The sequence below is a fragment of the Prionailurus viverrinus genome, chromosome A2 (assembly GCF_022837055.1).
Source record: "Prionailurus viverrinus isolate Anna chromosome A2, UM_Priviv_1.0, whole genome shotgun sequence".
NCBI classification, from domain to species: Eukaryota; Metazoa; Chordata; class Mammalia; order Carnivora; family Felidae; genus Prionailurus; species Prionailurus viverrinus.
The window spans coordinates 71,340,662-71,361,384 of record NC_062562.1 but is presented as its reverse complement, the minus strand read 5'-3'; the positions used below and the strand labels follow the sequence as shown (position 1 = coordinate 71,361,384).

Below are 20,723 nucleotides of genomic sequence, written 5' to 3'. Positions count from 1 at the left end.
GAGCCAAGTTCAGTAGGGGGCAGCTTGCACAGATGCTTCAGTTTACGAAATTAATCTGGAAACCTGACATGTGTGAGGTTTATGACCTTCCTTTTAGCTTCCCTTGGCCACGCAATGACCTTCACGGCCATCTTGACTCCTCTGTTGCCTTTGTAGGTTCTTCTTCCTTTTCCTGTATCCTGGGGCTTAGGCCTTTGGCTTCATGTTTTCTCTGTGCTCACTGTCCTAGAGGTTCCATCCATTCTGACGACTTTCAGTTTAACCTATGTACTGATGACTTGTGAGTTTGTATTTCCACCCCACATTTCTTCTCTGAATTCCAGACTTGTATTTGTTTCTTCACCTGGATGTCTCATAAGCATTATTATTATATTTTTTATAAGAATTTTTTTATTTAAAAAAAATTTTTAATGTTTATTTATTTTGAGAGAAAGAGAGAGAGAAAGAGACAGAGCATGAGCAGGGGAGGGGCAGAGAGAGAGGGAGACACAGAATCTGAAGCAGTCTCCAGGCTCTGAGCTGTCACCACAGATCCCGACGTGGGGCTTGAAGTCACAAACCGTGATATCATGACCTGAGCCGAAGTTGGACGCCTAACCGACTGAGCCACCCAGGCGCCCCTAAATTTTTTTTTAATGTTTATTTATTTTTGAGAGAGAGACAGAGCCCAAGCGGAGGAGGGGCAGAGAGAGAGGGAGACACAGAATCCAAAGCAGCGTCTAGGCTCTGAGCTGTCAGCACAGAGCCTGATGTGGGGCTCGAACTCACAAACTGTGAGACCATGACCTGAGCTGAAGTCAGACACTTAACTGACTGAGCCACTCAGGCACCCCTCATAAACATTTTTAAACCTAAAATGTCCAAAACTGAACTCAGGTTTTTCTTCCCAGAACCTGCTCCACTCCCTTCCTATCTCAGTACATGGCAAGTCTATTCTTCTGGGTGACTCGGGTCAAACAATGGCATCCTCCTTCTCTTTTGCTCACATTCCATGGCCAATCTGGAAGCAGATCTTTTCTTCTATCTTTGATGGATGTTTACAATCCAAACAACTTCTTGCCACTATCCTAGTGCAAACCACTAACAATTCTTACTGGAATTATTTCAAAGACTCCTTATTTGTCTCCCTGCTTTTTCTCTTGGTCACCTTCACACCCTGGGAGAGCCCGTTAAAACATCTGCTCAAATCTGTTCACAGGCTTCCTATCTCTTAGGAGCAAAATTGGAGTCCTTACTAGGACTTAGGAGGTGCTATGTAGGTGGCCTTCCCACTTCCCTCCCCGTCCTTACCTCCACCTCCCTTCCCAGTCTCTGCTCCAGCTTTCCTCCAGGGTGCCGAGAATGTCCCTTCCTTAGGGCTTTGACTTTTTCTATTCTCCTGCCTGGAAAGTTCTTCCCCCAAATACCCACATATCTCCTTCCCTCCCCACCTTCACATCCATCTTCTCCTGTTGCCCCTTCTAGGATTCAGCCCTTCACAGCCTCCCGCCTCCCAGTGCCCATCCCATGTCTGAACCCTGTCCTCCCCAAGCTCATGTCACTTCTACCGCACTATATAACTTACTCAGTTTTGTTCTTCATCTGTCTTCTCAGTCTAAAGGTAAGCTCCAAGATGGTAGAAAAAGGCATTTCAACTGTTTTGTTCACTGTTGTGAACTCTTGCTTAGAAAAGGCACATACAATGAATGAATGGATATATTTGCTCTTCCAAAGAAGACTGAACCCCATTTAAAGTAAAACATCATGTGCTTGTCATCCAGTGGTTATCAGCCCCCTGCCAGCAGCATGAATCACTAAGACATTATCTATGGATTTCTAAACTCAAAGGGTCCGATGTGTGAACAAGCACAGTGTAATGTGATTCACATGCTTATGGCTTAAAAACAAATGTCCTGGGAGCTCAGAGGGGCAGCAACAATCTGGCTGAGGTAGGAGATGTGGCATCAAATGTGGTGCAGAGTAGGAGTCCCCAGGGAAAGAAAAGGGAAGCATCTCAGGCAGAGACTGAACCATGTAAAAAGGGACATGGGTAAGAAGTGTTTCTAGAATCACTGAACAGCAGGATCAGTGTGGTCTGTGGGCGGGAGCGGCTGGGATAATCCTGGAAAGAGGAGGAATGAGCCCAGCCTGTGGAGGGTGAGTTTGCCGGACTGGCAAGTTTGGATTTGATTCTGTAGGCAAAGAAATAAACAGATTAAATTGATGGCAGGTAAATATCTCTAGTGAAAGTTCAGCGAAGGATGAAGGAGAGTGAAGGCCAGTGGTTTGACAATGGAGGTTGGGCTAGGGCCTGGCCATGGAGTGAGGAGGGGCAAGCGACCTACAGAAATATGAAAGGGTGACTGGCCTGGTTCTAATAAAACCCTGACTGTGGAATAAAGGCTTAAGCACCAGTGATAAGAGAAATACAAATTAAACCCATAGTGATATACGCCCATCAGATTAAGCACAAAGGAAGCTGACAATAGCAAGTATTGGCAAGAATGTAGAAACATGGCAACCTCTCTGATATGGGAGAAGGAATGGGTTCTGCCCCTTTGGCAAGCACTGTGGCCCCTCTGGCAAAGTGAAGGATGAGCTGTCTTACTGTTCTAGCAAAGCCATGCCCGTGCACACTCTCAAGAACCTCTCATAAATGTGTGTCACCGCTTGTCATTAAGAAAGTAACATGCTGGGGCTCCTGGATCGCTCAGTCGGTTAGATGTCCAACTCCCGCTTGGGTCATGATCTCACGGTCCATGGGTTTGAGCCACATGTCAGGCTCCATACTCACAGCTCAGAGGCTGGAGCCTGCTTTGGATTTTGTGTCTCCCTCTGTCTCTGCTCCTCCCCTGCTTGTATGCTCTCTCTCTCTCTCTCAAAAATAAATAAAACATTAACAATTTTTTAAAAAAGAAAGTAACATGCTTATATGGCAAACAAAAAAAAATGGAAAAAATCCAGATGCTCATTTATAGGAGTGTAGATAAGTAAGTTTTGGAATATATGGCAATGAAATACTATAAAATGAATAAATCAGAAGTCTGGAGCTACCTTGTAAGCACATAAATATCCCAAACATAACATTGCTACTTCTAGAATGTAAGGAGCTTTTTGATAAACTAATGTGAAATCATTCATGCCACTAGAGAAGGTTAGTTAAAAACCATAAGTGATAATAGAAAAAAGAACATTTTCTGTGAGATTTCTATAATATAGAATATGCATAGGATACCTGATTACTAGTTGAAGCGATCTTTGATTTGCATTGTTAGATTATTTTTAGATACCTACCTGAGAAGTCAAAATGCCACTAAACACCATATTTTCTTTTGTAAACATAATCATAATAGGTTTTGTGTGAATTTAGGGAACATGGGATTAAAATGGAAAGAGTTTTGAATAAACACTGAAAAGATGTCAGCTCTGGCCCTGGTTCTGTCCTTAATTCTGTAGCCTTTGGGTCATTTAAACTTTCTGAGACTTCTGTTGGTTGGTGTTCATGGAAAAGTGAGGATAGGACCACCTGCCCTGATGCTGATGGTGTGATGGTCAAGGCCAAGTGAAAATGTGCAGAGAAAAGGGGCTTTGAGAAGTTGAAGTGCCCTCCAAGCTTGTCGCTCTAAATTCACTGACCACATGCTTTATGTTTTTATCTTACTGAGGTAATAGATTTTGAAATAACATTATCACTCAATTGGCAGGTGTGAAAGGACAGTAAAGCAGCCTGAATTTTCTATTCACGGACCAAAACTATTCATATCTGTGTTACTTCCGGTCCTCTGAGCAGCAGGTACAAGATGGGATTAGCCACACAGGCGACTGATTAGGAGAATCCCTTGGAAGGGGATGTGGGGAGGGAGCCTGAAGGGCTGGGAGACCCAGCAGATCGGGGCTGACCGTGGTCAGGGGAGAGGGAAGAAGAAGATTGAGTGGATCCTCAGTGTGATTCTCAGTGTGGCCTTTCAGGAGAGCCTTTCGTCTCCAGGGAATGGGCCCACACTAGCTTTCCTGCCACACCCAGCCGTTGGTAGGAGCCACCCGTGACAAGCCATGGGTTCCAGAGCACAGGACTGGGCCCATCTCCAGCAATCAGCAATCTGAGTTACATTTTCAGGCCACAGTGTCATGAAAACGCCTCATCCTATTTTATGTTCGATAACCATGATTGCCATTATTCACAGTAAAAGGCCTTATTAAAGCATGTATTCATTTAGATAATATAAGATGGGAATTAATGTCTGTTTCAAACTAATGGCCAATGTCCTGCTTTATTTTAATATATTTCTGTCACTGTCAGAAAAAAAATATAAAATTGACTGCCATTCTTAGTGATTTTTAAAAATTTTTTTTTATTAAAAAAATTTTTTTAACGTTTATTTATTTTTGAGACAGAGAGAGACAGAGCATGAACGGGGGAGGGGCAGAGAGAGAGGGAGACACAGAATTGGAAACAGGCTCCAGGCTCTGAGCCATCAGCCCAGAGCCTGACGCGGGGCTCGAACTCATGGACCGTGAGATCGTGACCTGAGCCGAAGTCGGACGCCCAACCGACTGCGCCACCCAGGCGCCCCTCTTAGTGATTTTTTAACATTGATCTTGGTGTTCAGGCTAATGCAACAAGATATAGAAAAAAAGCAATGTGGATGGCCATTGTAAAGTTGGGAAAAAAAATGATAATTATTTTTGGACAAATATTACGCAATGTTTGTATACTTGTAAAATGGAAGAGAAATAGCTAGTTAGTTGAATAATTAAGGCAGTTTACAAAATTAACAATTACAGAATGTGAAATTTAAAAGTCATTTAAAAAACATCCGATTCACAGTGGTAATGAAAACAAGAAATATCCATATGTAATCATTAAGTGCAAGAAGTATATAAATAAACGTACAAAACTTTACTGAGAAACATAAAAGATTTTGGGGCGCCTGGGTGGCTCAGTTGGTTGAGTGTCCGGCTTTGGCTCAGGTCATGATCTCACAGTTTGTGGGTTCAAGCCCCGCATTGGACTCTGCTGACAGCTTGGAGCCTGGAGCCTGCTTTGGATTCTGTGTCTCCCTCTCTCTCTGCCCCTCCCTCGCTTGCACTCAGTCTCTCTCTATCTCTCTCAAAAATAAATAAACATTAAGAAAAATTTAAAAAAAAAGAAACACAAAAGATTTAAATTAATCTATAGACATTGCATGTTCTTTCAGGAGAAAACTGAATATTGCAAAATTGAGGATATGTTTCATGGTAATTCATATACAGAGTACAGTGTTATGATGAAAATATACTCAATTTTCCTATTTAATTGCAAATTTTTATTAATTTAATTTAGTAAAATTATTCTAAAGTATTCTGAAAGGATGAAGAGGCCACAAAAGATACATCTAAAGAGGGCAAAAGAGAAAGGATGAAATAAGGTCAACATTACCATATTCAAAACTGTAGTAATGAATAAAACGTGGTCTTGACTCTGAAAACAACAATAGGTTTATGGAACTGCATAACAAGGATAAATTCTAACATGATCAGAGGCAGCGGATACCAGTAAGAAAGAGGGATGTAATTCACATGTTCCCAAATAAACTGCAAATGGATTTGAGAGGCAAGGTTTCCAACTGTGCCACGGCAGCTAGTGGGTGCAAGAGAGAGGGAGAGGAGAGCTTCCTAAAAGAACTTGTGAGGACTCCACAGAGAAAGCTTAACTGCCCCAAATTGGAGATCTTCCATTCATATCCAAATACACAAAATTAAAAGGCAAATAATACATTGGAAAAATATTTGCAACAAGCATATTGGATGAAAGCTTAATACTTTAGGGTGCGTAGAACTCATGTACTTCAGTAAAAAATAACACTAAGCTTCAGTAGATAAGCATTCAAAGAGCAAGATCAGACAGTTAACAAAAGGGCAGTAGGAGTGGCTAAGAGGAGGTGGAGGATGTACAGTCAAGAGCTAGAATCATGAGAATAATCAGTGTTGTTGAGTTTGTGGGGAGGACAAGACTCATGTGGATTGCTAATTGGTATATAAATGGGTGTAAGGCGTTTTGTGGAAGGCTCCTTGACAATATGTATTCATAGCCTGCAACTAGGCCGCGCTCATTCAGGCCCTATATTTCCGAAAGAAATAAAAAAAAATGCAGAAAATACCTTGCGTGTATGCAAGAATATTAGTCCTTTCATTATTGAATAGTGGAAACATAAACCGCCTGAATGTTCAAAATAGAGCAAAATGAACTCCATTATAGCATATTTCTAAAGAGCATCCATTAAGATTTACTTAGGAAAAAAATTTTTGACAACATTGGAAATGTTTACATTTTATTGAAAAATTGGAATGCAAAATTATATATTCAGTGTGTCTTTTTTTTCCATTTAAATTCAAGTTAGTTAACATGCAGTGTAGTCTTGGCTTCAGGAGTAGAACCCAGTGATTGATCTCTTACGTATGATACCCGGGGCACATCCCAAAAAGTGCCCTCCTTAATGCCCATCGCTCACTTAACCCATCCCCCCCACTCCCCTCCCCTCCAGGAACCCTCAGTTTGTTCTCTGTATTTAAAAGTCTCTTATGATGTGCCTTCCTCTCTGTTTTTATCTTATTTTTCCTTTCCTTCCTCTTTGTTCGTCTGGTTCATCTGTTGCGTTTCTCAAATTCCACATATGAGTGAAATCATATGATATTTGTCTTTCTCTGACTGACTTATTTCGCTTAGCATGATACCCTCTAGTTCCATCCACATTGTTGCAAATGGCAAGATTTCATTCTTTTTCATTGCCGAGTTGTATTCCATTGTGTATATATACTGCATCTTCTTTATCTGTTCTTCAGTTGATGGACATCTGGGTTCTTTCCATAATTTGGCTATTCTTGATACTGCTGCTGTAAACATTGGTGTGCAGTGCCCCTTTGAAGAAATGGGCGGAAGGCATGAATAGACATTTTTCCAGTGTGTCTTAAGATAAAGTAATAGGAAAGAGATGATGGCAAAGAACATAGAAAATTGGTTTATAGTGTTAGATTCTGGCTTATGGGTGTCGCTTTTTCTGTTTTATGCTTTTGATTGCTTTCACATTTTCCACAGTTTCACATTTTACACACTTTCTTATGAGTTTCTTTCATAATTAAAGGAAGGAAGGAAGGAAGGAAGGAAGGAAGGAAGGAAAGAAGGAAGGTGTTATGTGGAAACCAAATGTGAAATGTCTATTATAATTGAAGTCTAGAAGACTTTCTGGCAAATAAAATGTTTTCCTAGTGTTGGTCATGGCCACCTTTCCTAAATTAAAGTCTTTGCAATGAGCTGACATCAGGTAGGGACTCATGTTTTGGAAAGATGCTTTACGGTATAGCAGCATTGGTGAGTCTCATTATAAAATTCATTGCCATGGAAAGTATTCCTCAAAAGACAGAATTAAAACCTCTGTAAGAAATGGACAAGGACCATCAAGATAATAACTGATTCAGGCAAAAATAATTAATGGATGCTAGAAGAAGTGGGTGAAAGTTTAAGAAGTAATAGTGTATTTACATAATCTCCAAATATCTCTCCACAAGACAGCTATTAATTACAAAGGATAAAATAGCTTTACAGTGTAGAAGCCTGGCAGATATCACCTTATCTAAGTAATTAAAGCTAACATCAGAAATGGGGTAGTGATAGCCCACTATCACTGAATATGGTGGATGGAGAATTCAGCACCACTTCTTTGGTGTTCTGGCCCAAAAAACAAAGCCTGGAACTGATCACAAGGAAACATCAGGCAAACTTAAGGTGAGGGACATTCTACAAAATCACTGGTCTTTACCCTGGAAGACTATCAGTATCATGAAATATGCAGAAAGATCCATGATCTGGGATCTTGGATTTTCCTTTGCCATAAATGATATTATTGAAAACATTGGTGAAATCTGAATAAGTTCTGTAGATTCAATGTTAATTTCCTAACTTTTATAATTATACCATAGTTATAAAATAATAAGTTATAAAATAATTTCTTGTTTTTAGGAAAGACACACCAAACTATTTAGGAGTAAAGAGTCCACAGATGACTTTTTAATGGTTCAGAAAAAAATTAGACATGTACACATATCAATATGCATAATTATATAGATTATATATGTATATATGCATGAATGTGTATGTATGTATACACACACACACACACACACACACAGGCAGAGGGAGAGAGAAATATTAACATTATTAGCATTTGGAGAATCTGTCTGAAATATATTAGGGAATTCATTGTAATATTCTTGCAACTTCAAGTCTGGAAGTATGCCAACATGGAAAAAAAAAAAAGAAAAGAAAGAAAAACAATAAAGGAGAAAGTGGCCAGGTGCTCGCAGGCTCAGCTGAGCATTAGTACTTCTTTAGGGCCCTGGCTGGAGTGAGAAGGCCGCTCATGTCCTGAACTTCACCCTCCTTTCTTGATACTGAGCTCTCTGTCTCTCTTGGTCCTGTAGGTGCCATGGGTCTGGTACTTTCCGTATATTTTCCTCCCTAAATCTATTAACAGCACTATGGAGTAGGTGCAATCATAATCCTCATGTACAAGCGGGAACTCTGACATTTGGAGAGACTGAGTAACTTGCTCAAGATCCCAGAGCCGGAAAGTGGCAGAATCAGACTTAAACTGTGGCTTCTCTGCCTCCCTCTGCCCTTCTGCCTGTCCCACATCTGGGAACCATCTGTCTCTCCCATCACAATCCTTTCAACACCACTCTTTATTTCTAGCTATTTACAACCCTGAAAGCATCCCTGTGGTCCTTACACATGATGTGGATTCACCAAATTGATTTGTACCAACACATGTTGCCCCATTTGCTCAGTGTGCTGCCGTTAAAATCACGTTGAAGTTCTGCCCTATTATTCCTTAAACTATGAGATTCTGGATAGGGAAGACAAAGCAGTGACCTATTTCATTAAGTCTCTAAATTTGAGGTCCTTAAGGCTCTTTGGTGTAGAATGAGCAATCTCTAACATTCCCTGGTTGTGGTACGTCAGCAGCCCCTCCTGGCCATGGTAGACAGTGAAAAGAGACAAGACACTAACCTCTCCTGGCAGGTCTTCTCCCTCCTCCTGCCTCCCCATCCCAGCTGCTATGATCTCAGACTGCTCTTACTCTAAAGTGTAAATGCCTCCAGGAGGACCCCGTTTAAGTCTGTTAAACTCCAATTTTGTAATTGTGTTAGTGCCCTAAAGGGGACTTTGTGTTTGCCAGCTGGGAGATTGAAAAAGAGTCAAGACAGCAGATTCAAGTACGAAATGTAGCCTTTGGATGGTGCAAGAGACTTATTTCCCTGTTTTTATTTTTTTATGCTTTGAGGAAAAAAAGTAGTAAATACAAGAATTTAACTATGAGCCTTTATCAGCAAAACAGCACTGCCGCCACAGAGTGGAATCCAACATTCTCCCTTGTTAGCAAAGATTATTTTCTTTGTGGGAAATATTGAGGAGGGGAGGATACAATATGCGTCCTGACATGATAACTACCAGGAGAAATTTGACCTGAGAGTTGACAGTTACTAGGGGAAAGTCATTGTAAAGAGCTTGAAAGTGCAGTGAAACCAGCAAGTACCCGAAACAGAAAGTAGAGGATTTGGTGGAATGGGATGGTTTGAATGGGACACAGGAGAGAAGGAAGATGTGTCTTCGATCCTTGCCACCTCACGAGTTTATGTTGGTGCTGAAACCTCTCCCTGACTCATGAAACTGAAAACCTTTCTTTCAGAGAAGGTCGGTTTAGGGGAATGCCGAGTGCTGGTTGGCGCAGAAGAATCTGGATGTGCCCCCTTCCATTGAACAGTGGGGTCCAGTTCAAGAAGGGGGTAGAAATGGAGACTGGTGTGAGGCTGTGTTAGTCTGCTTTTGCTGGTTATGTTGTGAAACAAATATCCACACAATGTGCTTTTCCCAGGTAGGCTGTGAAATAAACATCCTTCTGCTACAAATGTTTATTTCTCTCTCACATCACATGGAGCCTGTGGGTCAGCTGCTGCTGTCCTTCAGTTTGTGGGTTGGGTTTCTGAGGCATAGGCTGGAGGCCTAGTCTAGAACTGGCACGTGCTGTTGTTGGGGAGAGAACAGGAGCAAGGGGGTTGGTGTAAACCCATGACACCTCGTAAAACTTCTTGCTCGGAAGTGAACATCATGTGTAATTGGCCAGAGCATTTTACATATTCCATGGCCACATCCGCAGCGTATGAGGTGGATGTATATGGTCTTCCTACAGGCAGCATGAGCAAGTCTCATGGCAGACAGAGATGTTTGATCCCCCCACAGAGGAGAATGGAATGATTGAGGGGCATCATAATGCACTGTGTAATAGCAAGTGGTGTTACTGTCACAGCCAACTCTCCTTCCATTGTTAAATTAAACATCTACTTGTATTCATTTATTCTGACAGAAAACATGAGGTCTTAGGATCAGTGACAGACTGATTTCTTGGCGATCTTACCATCCCCATGGGATGACGTGATAGGAGCCAGATGTCCCCCGGGCAGGCAGAGGTTTGTGCCACAGGAGAGATCCCTGAAGTTATGAATTCCAGAGCTTATATAGGTGCTATTGGAATATTTGGCTGCCTTCCTCTCTGCAGAAAGGAAGAAAGACCTTTGTTCTGGAATATAATGAAATCCTTTCCGAGGAGAGGAACCAAAAGACTCTGGGCTTACACACCTGCATGTAAACAGATGCTTCCAGAGGAGGTGGGATTACATCTTTCCAGAGGTCTCTACCTTTAGGGTGGCCATGAATCACCCTCAAACCCAGGTATCAGTGCTCTTTGCTCAGAAACCCCTAACGACCAGAGACATGATAATATTCATAGAGTATTTTTCCCAACGCTTGTGCTTTTTAATGTTCTGAGTTTTGTTGTTAAGTTTTAGTAGACCCACATTTTCAGAGGTGGAGATGAGAACCCCTCTGGTTCACAGTTCTCGGTAGGTGAATATTCTCTGGCTGAAATTCTGAGACCAGAGTGAAAATCTAACACTTGTCTTCCTATCCCAGCTGGTGGACATTATTGGGTTAGATATTACATCTGGAAACTGTTCATGTTTATACACACCATCAATGTGGAGAAAGTAAAGTTACTGAAGAAACTGCAACTTGGATATTATAATTTTTCTTGCCTCACGAGCCCTCAACATCTTAGCATTGAGTGACACAATTTGCTTACATTTAGTCCCCAGGGCTTTTGAGATGCTGTTGTGGAAAAGATAAGTGACACACAGTCACATATATCAGGGTCAGCATATGCCTATGGATTCAATATCTTTATGGATTATATGTTCAAAGAAAAGCTACTGCTTGTTTTTCAATGTCTGAGAAACTCTTCTGTGTGTCTGTAGAGTCTTAAAATGTTAACCAGTGCACTGAAGGAGATGGCGGTGATATTCAGCTACCAGACTGACTGACTGGTAGTGATGGAGGTCACTGGATGCATCTCCCTCCCCCAAGTACAACTTCTATGAATATAATTTTGTGAAAAGTTTCCGAAATGATACCAAATGATAGTGCTCTGGAGCCTAGAAATAGTGATTGATATATCTGTCTCTGGGACTGATTTCTAGGACACAGGGTGTGACTGGGGCCTGGAAGACCAGGGCTAGACCTCTGCCAGGCTGCACATTCCACCTGCCCTCTGTAGCTCTGGGCCAGCCCCAACCCACATCCTGGCCTCCATTTGCTCCTCTCTTCCTGTTTTCATTTGGGGTCCTCCCCTCCCCAAAATGCAGTAGAGCTGGAAGTGGACTTAGAGATACAATGGGCACAACGGGAGCTCTGATGACCATGATAAACAAAAGATTTGCAGAGAGACATGAAAACAGGTTACGGTGTCTGGCAAGGGAAAGAGAAGCTGCTTCATACTCTCCAGCAGGAAGTTTCATTGCAGGTAGATGAGCAGGTAAGCCGCGGCAAGCATCCCCTTCAGTCTGCAAGAGCTGCATGTGATGAAATGGCTGCTCGATGAACAGAAGCTTAGCTAGAGGCATTACAAATGAAATGTAATACAGCCTTGCCCATGACAATGCTCCGCTCTCCAGAATTCTGACTGAATTCTCACCCTCCCACTGCTCATGCCACCTTTGTGTCTGTGCTGGATTGTTGCAAGCTGTCCCAACCTCCTCCCTTGCCTCTCCTTCAGTGTGGTCTTAAACCGGCAGCTAGAGACACTCTGCTCATTGCCAGCCAGGTCGTGTCACTTCCCTGCTCGGAGCTCTCCAGTGATTCCCCACCCCACTTAGTGTGGAGACCAGAGCACTCCCACTGAACAAGGAAACCTAGCACCACCCAGCCCCATGCTACATCTTCAACTTCATTTCCTACCATTCTCCCCTCTGGTTTCTTAGCTCTGGCCACACTGGCCTCTTTGCTGTTTCTCAAAACAAGGAAACAAAGAACGAAAAAAAGGCACTTTCCACCTCAGGACCTTTGCACTTGTTCTCTCTGACCAAAACCATCTTTCCCTAGACATTTCCTTGGACACTTTCTTTTCTTCCTTCTGTTCTTTACTCCAAATCTTCTTTCCTTTGAGAAATCCAATCTAAAATGCCACCTCCTATCTACATCTTAACATTTCATTTCTCATTTATTATTTTGCCTTAAAATTTCCTACCCTCTAACATGTGTATTTTACTTATTTATTTCCAGGGGGCTTTTTTGTTGCTCTCTCCTCTCAAACATAAGCTGCACAGCCAGGCTCGTAGTCTGTGATGGTAACTAACAATGCCTCCTCATCTCCAGTGCCTGGTGTGTGGTTAGCCCTCGATGAACACTTGTTGGATATATGACTGAATGAAAAGACTCCTCCACATGAGGCCCTAGAGAGAAATGGATGCACAAGAGATGAAAACAAATGTTAGGTCACTTTGTGACTATCCAGGTTCAGGCAGCAGACCCAAAGCAAGGTCCTGTTGGTCCACCTAATCTTGTTGGCTCAAGATTGATCAGCAAATCAGATCAATCCCTGCTAGAGCCATGGTCCTGACTCAAGCCTTGACCACCGTGGTACATGCAAGCCCAGCCCCAGCACACCTGCAGGGAGAAGACCTGGGTAAGGGAGAGCCCTCACCTGGAACCAGGCAGAGCCTTGCCCAAGGGGTTCCAGAGCTCTCCCTCTGGGACGCTGTAGGAAGGTAGAGCTCACTCCCTGGGGGAACCCTACAGAGAACCACCTGCCTCTGCCTCAAGAGTGGCTGGAGGGAAGGAAATGTTGGCCCTTTGTACTGGGGAATGTAGGTAGGAGTCTGCCCTCCTGGCTGGTGATGAACCCCAGACCAGCAAACATGTTGATATTTGGCCCCACATGTAATAAAACATGATAAAACGTGAGCACGAAGACTAGGCTGATAACAAGAATCTGAAGGAAAAGGAAGGGAATAGAGTGCCATAATCATAAAACATGCAGAATTAGAAAGGCATCCATTGGCCCAAATCCATGATAATTTTAGAAACCATCTTGCAATCTTAACAAAGAAAACCTGAACTGCAAATAGCAAGGACTTTGTGGGACCTGCGTGAAGAAAGCTATGAACGTTAATTTTTAAAAAAACAAAATAGGAATTTAATAAGTGGAGAAACAGATCATGCTCTGGGTTGGAATAACTTAACGTACAAACCCTTATCATATTCATCTGTTAGTTTAACTTAATTCCACTGACAAGATCCAGGGGATTTTCATGTTCTAGAATGTGGCCAGTTGAGTGTAAGGATTGAGTTCCATTGAATCTTTGGTGGGAATCCTCTGTGTGGGTATCGCAAGCATTCCCCTGGTTCCTGCCTTGTCAGTGCCTTGTGATAAACACAGGGCTCTTATGGCATTTCCCCATGCCTAGCTTGGGTCCACAGCAACCCTGGTTCTCCAGATTCTAGACAAATAAAAATGCAAGCATTGTTAGGAGACTCTTGAGAAGAATATATTTCAAAAATTAAAAAAGGGGTTACTTGTGCTATCCAATGTGATAAATTGTTATACATATATAGTAAATAAGTGTATATGTTTGACTCTGGGTACATGTACACACACACATACACACAAACCTGAAAACTTAATGTGTCAGTATAGGAAGAGAAAGGACAATCAAAGAGATTGAGACTCTTGCAATACATATGAGTTTATTAAAAAGTTTAGTGATTTCTAATATATTAAACGATTTCTTAACACATAGCCCTTGGAAAACTATTTGTAAGGGTCAAAACCGAAAATGAAGGAGACGGCAACTGTTATAAACCATACACAAAGATAAGTTTCAGAAGAATTAGGCTATGAAGTGGAAACTAGACTAAAAAATAAAAAAGAACAGGGCAAACAAGGTGTTTAACTGAGGAGAACAGGGTTCCAGGAGGTATATCCCCATTAGTGTCATAAAGGTATTACCGACAAAAATAACTTTTCAACACTGAGCAAGGACTGCCCAGACCCCCCTCCACTCTTAAATTCAGTGACCCAAGACGTCTTGCATACTCAGGTGATGGGTCCGTGTGTTGGTTCCTTTAGAGCAGGGACCAGGTATGTATGTGCTCCAGAGCCCCGATGCCTGGGTCTGAGTCCTGGCCCTGCTCTTTATTCTTTGTGTGACACTTGGCAAGTTACATAACCTCTCCATGCTTCTGTTTCCTCACCTATAACATGCAGACAGTCATAGCAACTGCCTCTGGGGTGGCTGCGAGGGTTAGGGAGTTCTATAGGTAAAGCACTTAGAACGGGGCCTGGCACGTTGGAAGCCATAGAAATACTAGATATTAGCTTTCACGACGGCATTTTTCCAATGCCAAAATGATGCCAGGCAAGTGGTGAATGGTTAATAAATGAACAACTCTGACTCTCTAAGGATACAAGCAAGCCCCACCCCTCTAAGACCACCGGTGACAGATTTTGGAAACAGAGGCAGAAATGCAGTTCACCAACCTTTTTCTTCTGCCACTTGGAGCATGAAAAAGCACCGTGCAAGACAAAGTCTGCACATACCCGTGATGGGTGAGTCAAATAAGCTATTGAAAACAGGGGAAATGAGCTCCTAGCTGCCGAGGGCAGTGTTAAGCCCATATGTTTTGCATAATTCTGCCCCCATCGGATTGCTTATTGTACAAAGAAAATGTTTTGATAGTCTGTCACTGAAATCTGTTTTTAATGAAAACATCCTGGGATCAGCTATTATTCTTAGAAGACAGCTTTGTTGTGGAGTTAGTCAAGTATGGAGCTCTGTTATGAGAATTTCCCCGTCACAGATGTCCTGCGGCTGGAACATGAAAGTTGAGGAAAAGCAAACAGCCGTGGGCTGAACAGCAGTAAATCTCAGCCCTGGGAAGGATGGAAGTGGTAAGGCGGGGACCCAGCTCAGGGCCATGAACACTGACCCTGGCGCGAGGGCTGCTGGGGGCTGCCTCCACCCTGCCCTCACCACCTTGGCCACCAGACTCAGCTGCACGCCTCTTCCTGGCATTTCCCCTCTGCTGCTCAGAGTTGGGGTCTGAGGAAGAAGGTGCTGGATGGAGGAGGCTGCATTCACATATTTATGTTGTCTGCTCCTGAAGTTGGAACTGTCCCTGTGAGGACAAACTGGCCGTCTCTGGGGCCAGCCTTTCTTAGAACCAGCATGAGTCCATTAGGTTGGGAAGAAATAGTCAATGGGGAAGTTTGGTGAACTTGGGAGTCAAGACATCTTTATTTTCCCTCTGTGTATCTCTGTTTTTCTTTTTTTAATATATGAAATTTATTGTCAAATTGGTTTCCATACAATACCCAGTGCTCATCTCAAGAGATGCCCTCTTCAATATGTGCATCACTATTGATAGAAATTTGGTCACGGTTATGCTAGAGACCTGGAAAAATATATGCACAAATAAAATTAAAAAATATGCTGATGAAGTGAGTATAAAAAATGAATGGCTCACAGGTTCTGCCACCATGTCCATGTTCTTTGAGAAAAACCTCGCCAGTTTGTCAAAGCCTTTTTTTTTTTTTAATTTAAGAGACATGATCTATATGAGTGGTGGGGCCTGAGAATCTGGAAGGCATTATAAGTCATTAATGACAGGAAGTGATGATTTAGGTAGTGGCTCATGAAGACACCTCCTCTCAGGAAGACAAATTCAAGGAGAGTAGTTCCTTTAAGGTCATGTGATAGTAAATCTTATATGTCCTGAAGATGCAAATGGCATCAAGACAAGGGGCTGAAAGAAAGGAGCTCAGGATGAAGCCAGACTGGTTAGCCCCCCAGTAGTGCTGACACCCACCAGCCTCATGGTCACAAAATTGGTAACAGGACCAGATTCATTTGTGTCAATGCACTGTCAACGCTGACTGTTAGCAGAGGACACCTTGCCTTTGGGACACAACACGAGGGAAGATCTGGTGACACAGCATGTTCCTGGGAGCTCTCAACCAGAATCATCTTATTAAATCAGCGAATGTAATATTCTGATATCCAAGAAGAAATAAGCTTTAAAAAATCTCATTCAAAACACGTACAGTTGAGCTTAATTTGTCCTTGCAGGCGGGTCTGTCGTGTTGTATTTGGAACTGCCCACGTGCAGCTTGGCATCTCCTGTTGGAATTCAGTCGATCCTAATTGTCAATCATCCATTCTGAGGACAACCTAAAATAATTGATAGACATGATTGCAGTCTTTTATGGGGAGTGATTATGCTGGTTGACCAGCTTTCTGAGGATATCAGATACATCCACTTAAAGTGAGTGTAAAGTCTTTTTAAATATCACAGGCCTCCTCGGAAGGCCAGCAACTCTGGGCTTCTTTTCCAGGATCCCCACCCCCAGGCCAGTGGGACCTGCTGGGACCGGGCCACCCTGAAGGTGGCCCCTTGGCCAGGCTTCCTTCAACCCACTTCTTAGAAAGAAGAAACCCACTCCCAACCAGAATCTCTAGCTTTCTTCAGGGGTAGGTTTATGAGTGACTTTTTATTGTACTGTCTGTATGGTTTGGGAATTTAAATACCAAATGTACATTGTTTCTATAATTACAAAAAAAAAAAAAAAGGATTTTCCCTTTTATCCATTTCACCCATAATGATATTGACCTCTTCCTCAAAACCCTTTACTTCCTAGATGCAGGTGGAAAGGAACAGGGGAAAAGCAAAGCAACAAAAATTTTTTAGCACATTATAAATCACTGTGGTATGCTTTCTGTATTAGTTTTCAACCTTGACTCATTTGGGTAGGGGCAGGATTGATACTGGCCCTGGATTAACATCTTATATGGTTTATTTGATTTTTTTTTTTAAAGTTCTTTTTTTTCAATGTTTATTTATTTATTTTTTTGGGGGGGACAGAGAGAGACAGAGCATGAACGGGGGAGGGGCAGAGAGAGAGGGAGACACAGAATCGGAAACAGGCTCCAGGCTCTGAGCCATCAGCCCAGAGCCTGACGCGGGGCTCGAACTCCCGGACCGCAAGATCGTGACCTGGCTGAAGTCAGACGCTTAACCGACTGCGCCACCCAGGCGCCCCTGGTTTATTTGATTTTTAATAATGGTAGCTTCCACCCACGTGACCTGGAAGCAGTGTTCTGCCTTTCAGCCTTGACCCCCATGATGGGGCTGACAGAGGATTAGTTTCCAGGGCGCTTGCATGGATGTTGGATCCTCAGAGGGCTGAATCAGGGACCGTGAAGGAGCGGTCTTGTCAAGGGCTGTGCTTGTCTGCTGTTAGGGCTTCTGACTCAGGCCCTGCTGCAGTGGTCTTTAAAGGCGTCCTTCCCATTTGATTTTCCTGTTGCCCTGTAAGGTGGACTCCAAGAGTGTCCCTAAGGTTCCTAGCCCCTGGAGTGCAGTGGGAGAAGTGGATATAACCTCATATAAATGCTCATGCATTTGAAGGAAGAATTATCTAATCTCAGGTTACTTACAAGGTACAACTTTGTTGATCCTTAATACTGTCAATTGTCTATTCCTCCACTTGAAATCTTTGAAGAGCGTGGACAGATCTGTAAAGCCTGGATGGGCCAAAGGCAAAGAGTAGAGCACTTTCCTGGTTGCGTTCATGTAGACGGTCACTTGGTCTCCATTTCATTCCTTAACCTGCTTGGGTTCTAGCTTATTCCTGATGGAGGAGGTTCCATCCAGGAGGTCCTGGCTGGTGGGGTGCCATGAGATTTGGGGATCTGGAGTTGGATCCTTTTTAATCCCCGTTCACTTTACTTATAAAGTCTTCACTCTGCTATTCTCCTTTGCCAGTGTCAAGTTTTGCTGCTAAACTATTAGTAAACTGTAAAAAAACAATTTACAGGAAACTATAAAGTAAAATGACCAGTCTTCCCCCAGGTTAAGTGCTAAATTGGTAACGTGTAATTTGAATGGTCTTTTTTTTTTTTTCTGTTCTGCTTACTCTTCAAATGCGCATGTGTATGTTTGATTAATTAGATCAACATTTGGTTAAGGACAGGTGCATCAAGAAGCTTCTTTTCTGTCTTCTAAAGTCTAGACTGTGAATTCCTCAAGGACACAGATGTCAGTCCCCCATCGTTCAGCAGTTCTTTCATCTGTCCTATTCTCACTGCACGTGGTGAGCAAGCCTGTGTTCCAGGTCTGTGCTCAGCACTGAGGACGGTAGCCCGGCCCCCACAGAACTTCAGGTTGACTTTAAACAAAATACACAAATAGTTCTTTAGAATTATTTTCAAAGACACTAATGTAAGTACCAGGTATTGTTCTAGGGACATTTGTTCTGGGTGGGGAGCCCAGAGGAGCGAGGATGAAAGGTTGTGGAGAAGGAGGACTGAGGGAAGCATGTTTCAGACAGAGGGAACAGCATACTGACATCTCCCAGAAAAAGAGGAGTACCTCCGAGCAAAACTTCCCAAGTGACTGGGATGTCATGCATGGGGTGGAGAGAGACAGACAGTAGGGCCAGGGAGGAGGAAGGGCCAGATCCATTTTCCATGCTTGTATGAAATGTCTCCTCTTGTCTCAAACTTTAGCCTAAAGAAAGTGTGAGGCCATTAAAGCCACAATCTGATGTCCTTTTATAAGAATTCTACCTGTTGTACAGAATGTATATGGGGCATGGGCAGGGTGGGGAGACTTAGATTGGGGAGGGGAGAGGCTTGGGCCATGACGAAGGAGTAGAAATGGATTCTTAGAATGGTTAAAAAGCAGTAGCAAAAGTTATTGACAGGGAAAAAAAAGAGTTACTGGCAGGGAGACCCAGTGGAGAAGGAATTGTTACTGAGTATGGGCTTTGGTGGGGAGCATCACGTTTAAGGATAAAGATCCTGAGTTCCTTTTGCACTGTGTCTGGGGGCTGTGAGAAGCCCCAGTGGATGTTGGTTTGGAGCTCAGACAAGAGCTTTGAGCTGTCAGGGAAATTTGGGAATTGTCAATGTTAAGAGAGTAATTGAGGCCATGGAAGGGAATATGGGCCCCTAGTGTGAATGTGGGAGGGTCTGAGGACCTCCAACATGGAAAAGGGTGAGTGAGGAAGAGCAGGGCTGGGGAAGCCTGAAGAACAGCCATAGGGAAAGGGGTGAATGCCACGTTGTTTCCTCACCATTGAGAAGGCATGCAGTGCCCGGCGTGTGGTAGGGAGGGGCACACAGCAGGATCTGAGTACATGAGTACGTGTACCTTAAATTCTCTGACTCTCCCCTATGCAAATCTGCTCACACCAGGGCTGAGAATATAACCTACACATGCAGAATGCAAGCTTGCGACTTGTTTCTTACCCAAACCCATTTGTCAGCAAAGCTTTAGGTTTCACTGGGGTTTTTGGAAAGCTGATATTATATACCACTTTTTTCTGGAGTATAAGACGGTATCGGTTACTTTCATAGCAACGTTAACTTAATCAGAATAAAGACCCATGAGCCACAGTGACACTGGGATTGATAGGACCCTGGTGGAATACCGTCAGCAATTTTCCTATGCCTGGCATGTCTCCATTCAACTCCTAATTTTTGACACGGTTTCTCTGTACATAAGTGCAGACGTTGTGACCAGTGATGGCTATCTGAGGCAATATTCTACTGGGCACGTAAGGGACACTGCTTCCTCTTGAATCTTTCACATCCGAGTAACTACGCTGAGATGAGTCAGTGATATTTCCAGCAGCTTAACTATAGATCAGGTTCCTTTGTGGTTGAGGGAGTCTTACAAGTGGAGCATGTCTGAGGACGTCTTTAGGTAGTTTTCTCAGAGGGCTGGGGAAACAGATCTGCCCCTCCCCACAAGCCCCACACCAAATCCTTGCTTTCTGAAAGGGACAGAAAGATTTCTTTCTAGTCCTGTGATTCTCACTCCTTAGCATTAAGTTTTAAAATCTAAATCAAATGACTCATGACATAAAAGAATGTTGTTTGCTACCTTTTGTCAATTTTATGAAAATGATTGTGATCCTCGTGTAAGTTTTCCTTTTACATGTTGGTTGCCTGAGCCAGGTACCTCGGTGGGGGTGGGGGCACGGCATTCTTCTTTTGGGTAATGTCGCTGATTTTGTTTGCTCGGGATACACGCTGAGTTAACCTCGTTGGACTTTTCCCCAGGAATTGATGCGCGTGCACGTGGTGGGTCATTATGCTGCTGCACCTCTGTAGTGTGAAGGTCAGTGTGTTTTTCTGATTATAAGAACCCATCCATGTCATTCCATTATAAACCCACGCCACTCATAATGGAATGTGCCTCAGCCCACAGGCCACGGTGGTCGCCCGGCCCGGGAACTCCCGCCAGCACAGCTCGGACATTTGAGATCCATCACCCGTCCCTCCCCTGCCACCTGCATCTACCCCTTTTTGAC

At 43.1% G+C, this 20,723-nt stretch overlaps 1 protein-coding gene across 1 annotated transcript in view; it reads left to right on the top strand.

Moving 5' to 3' along the window:
• HECW1 (HECT, C2 and WW domain containing E3 ubiquitin protein ligase 1) overlaps positions 1-20,723 on the top strand; it is a 409,193-nt gene that overhangs the window by 86,756 nt on the left and 301,714 nt on the right. Inside the window, exon 5 of the mRNA XM_047850881.1 lies at positions 20,473-20,530. Within this exon, the coding sequence (XP_047706837.1) occupies positions 20,504-20,530 (27 nt within the window). The 5' untranslated portion in view covers positions 20,473-20,503. The remainder of the gene's footprint in view (positions 1-20,472; positions 20,531-20,723) is intronic.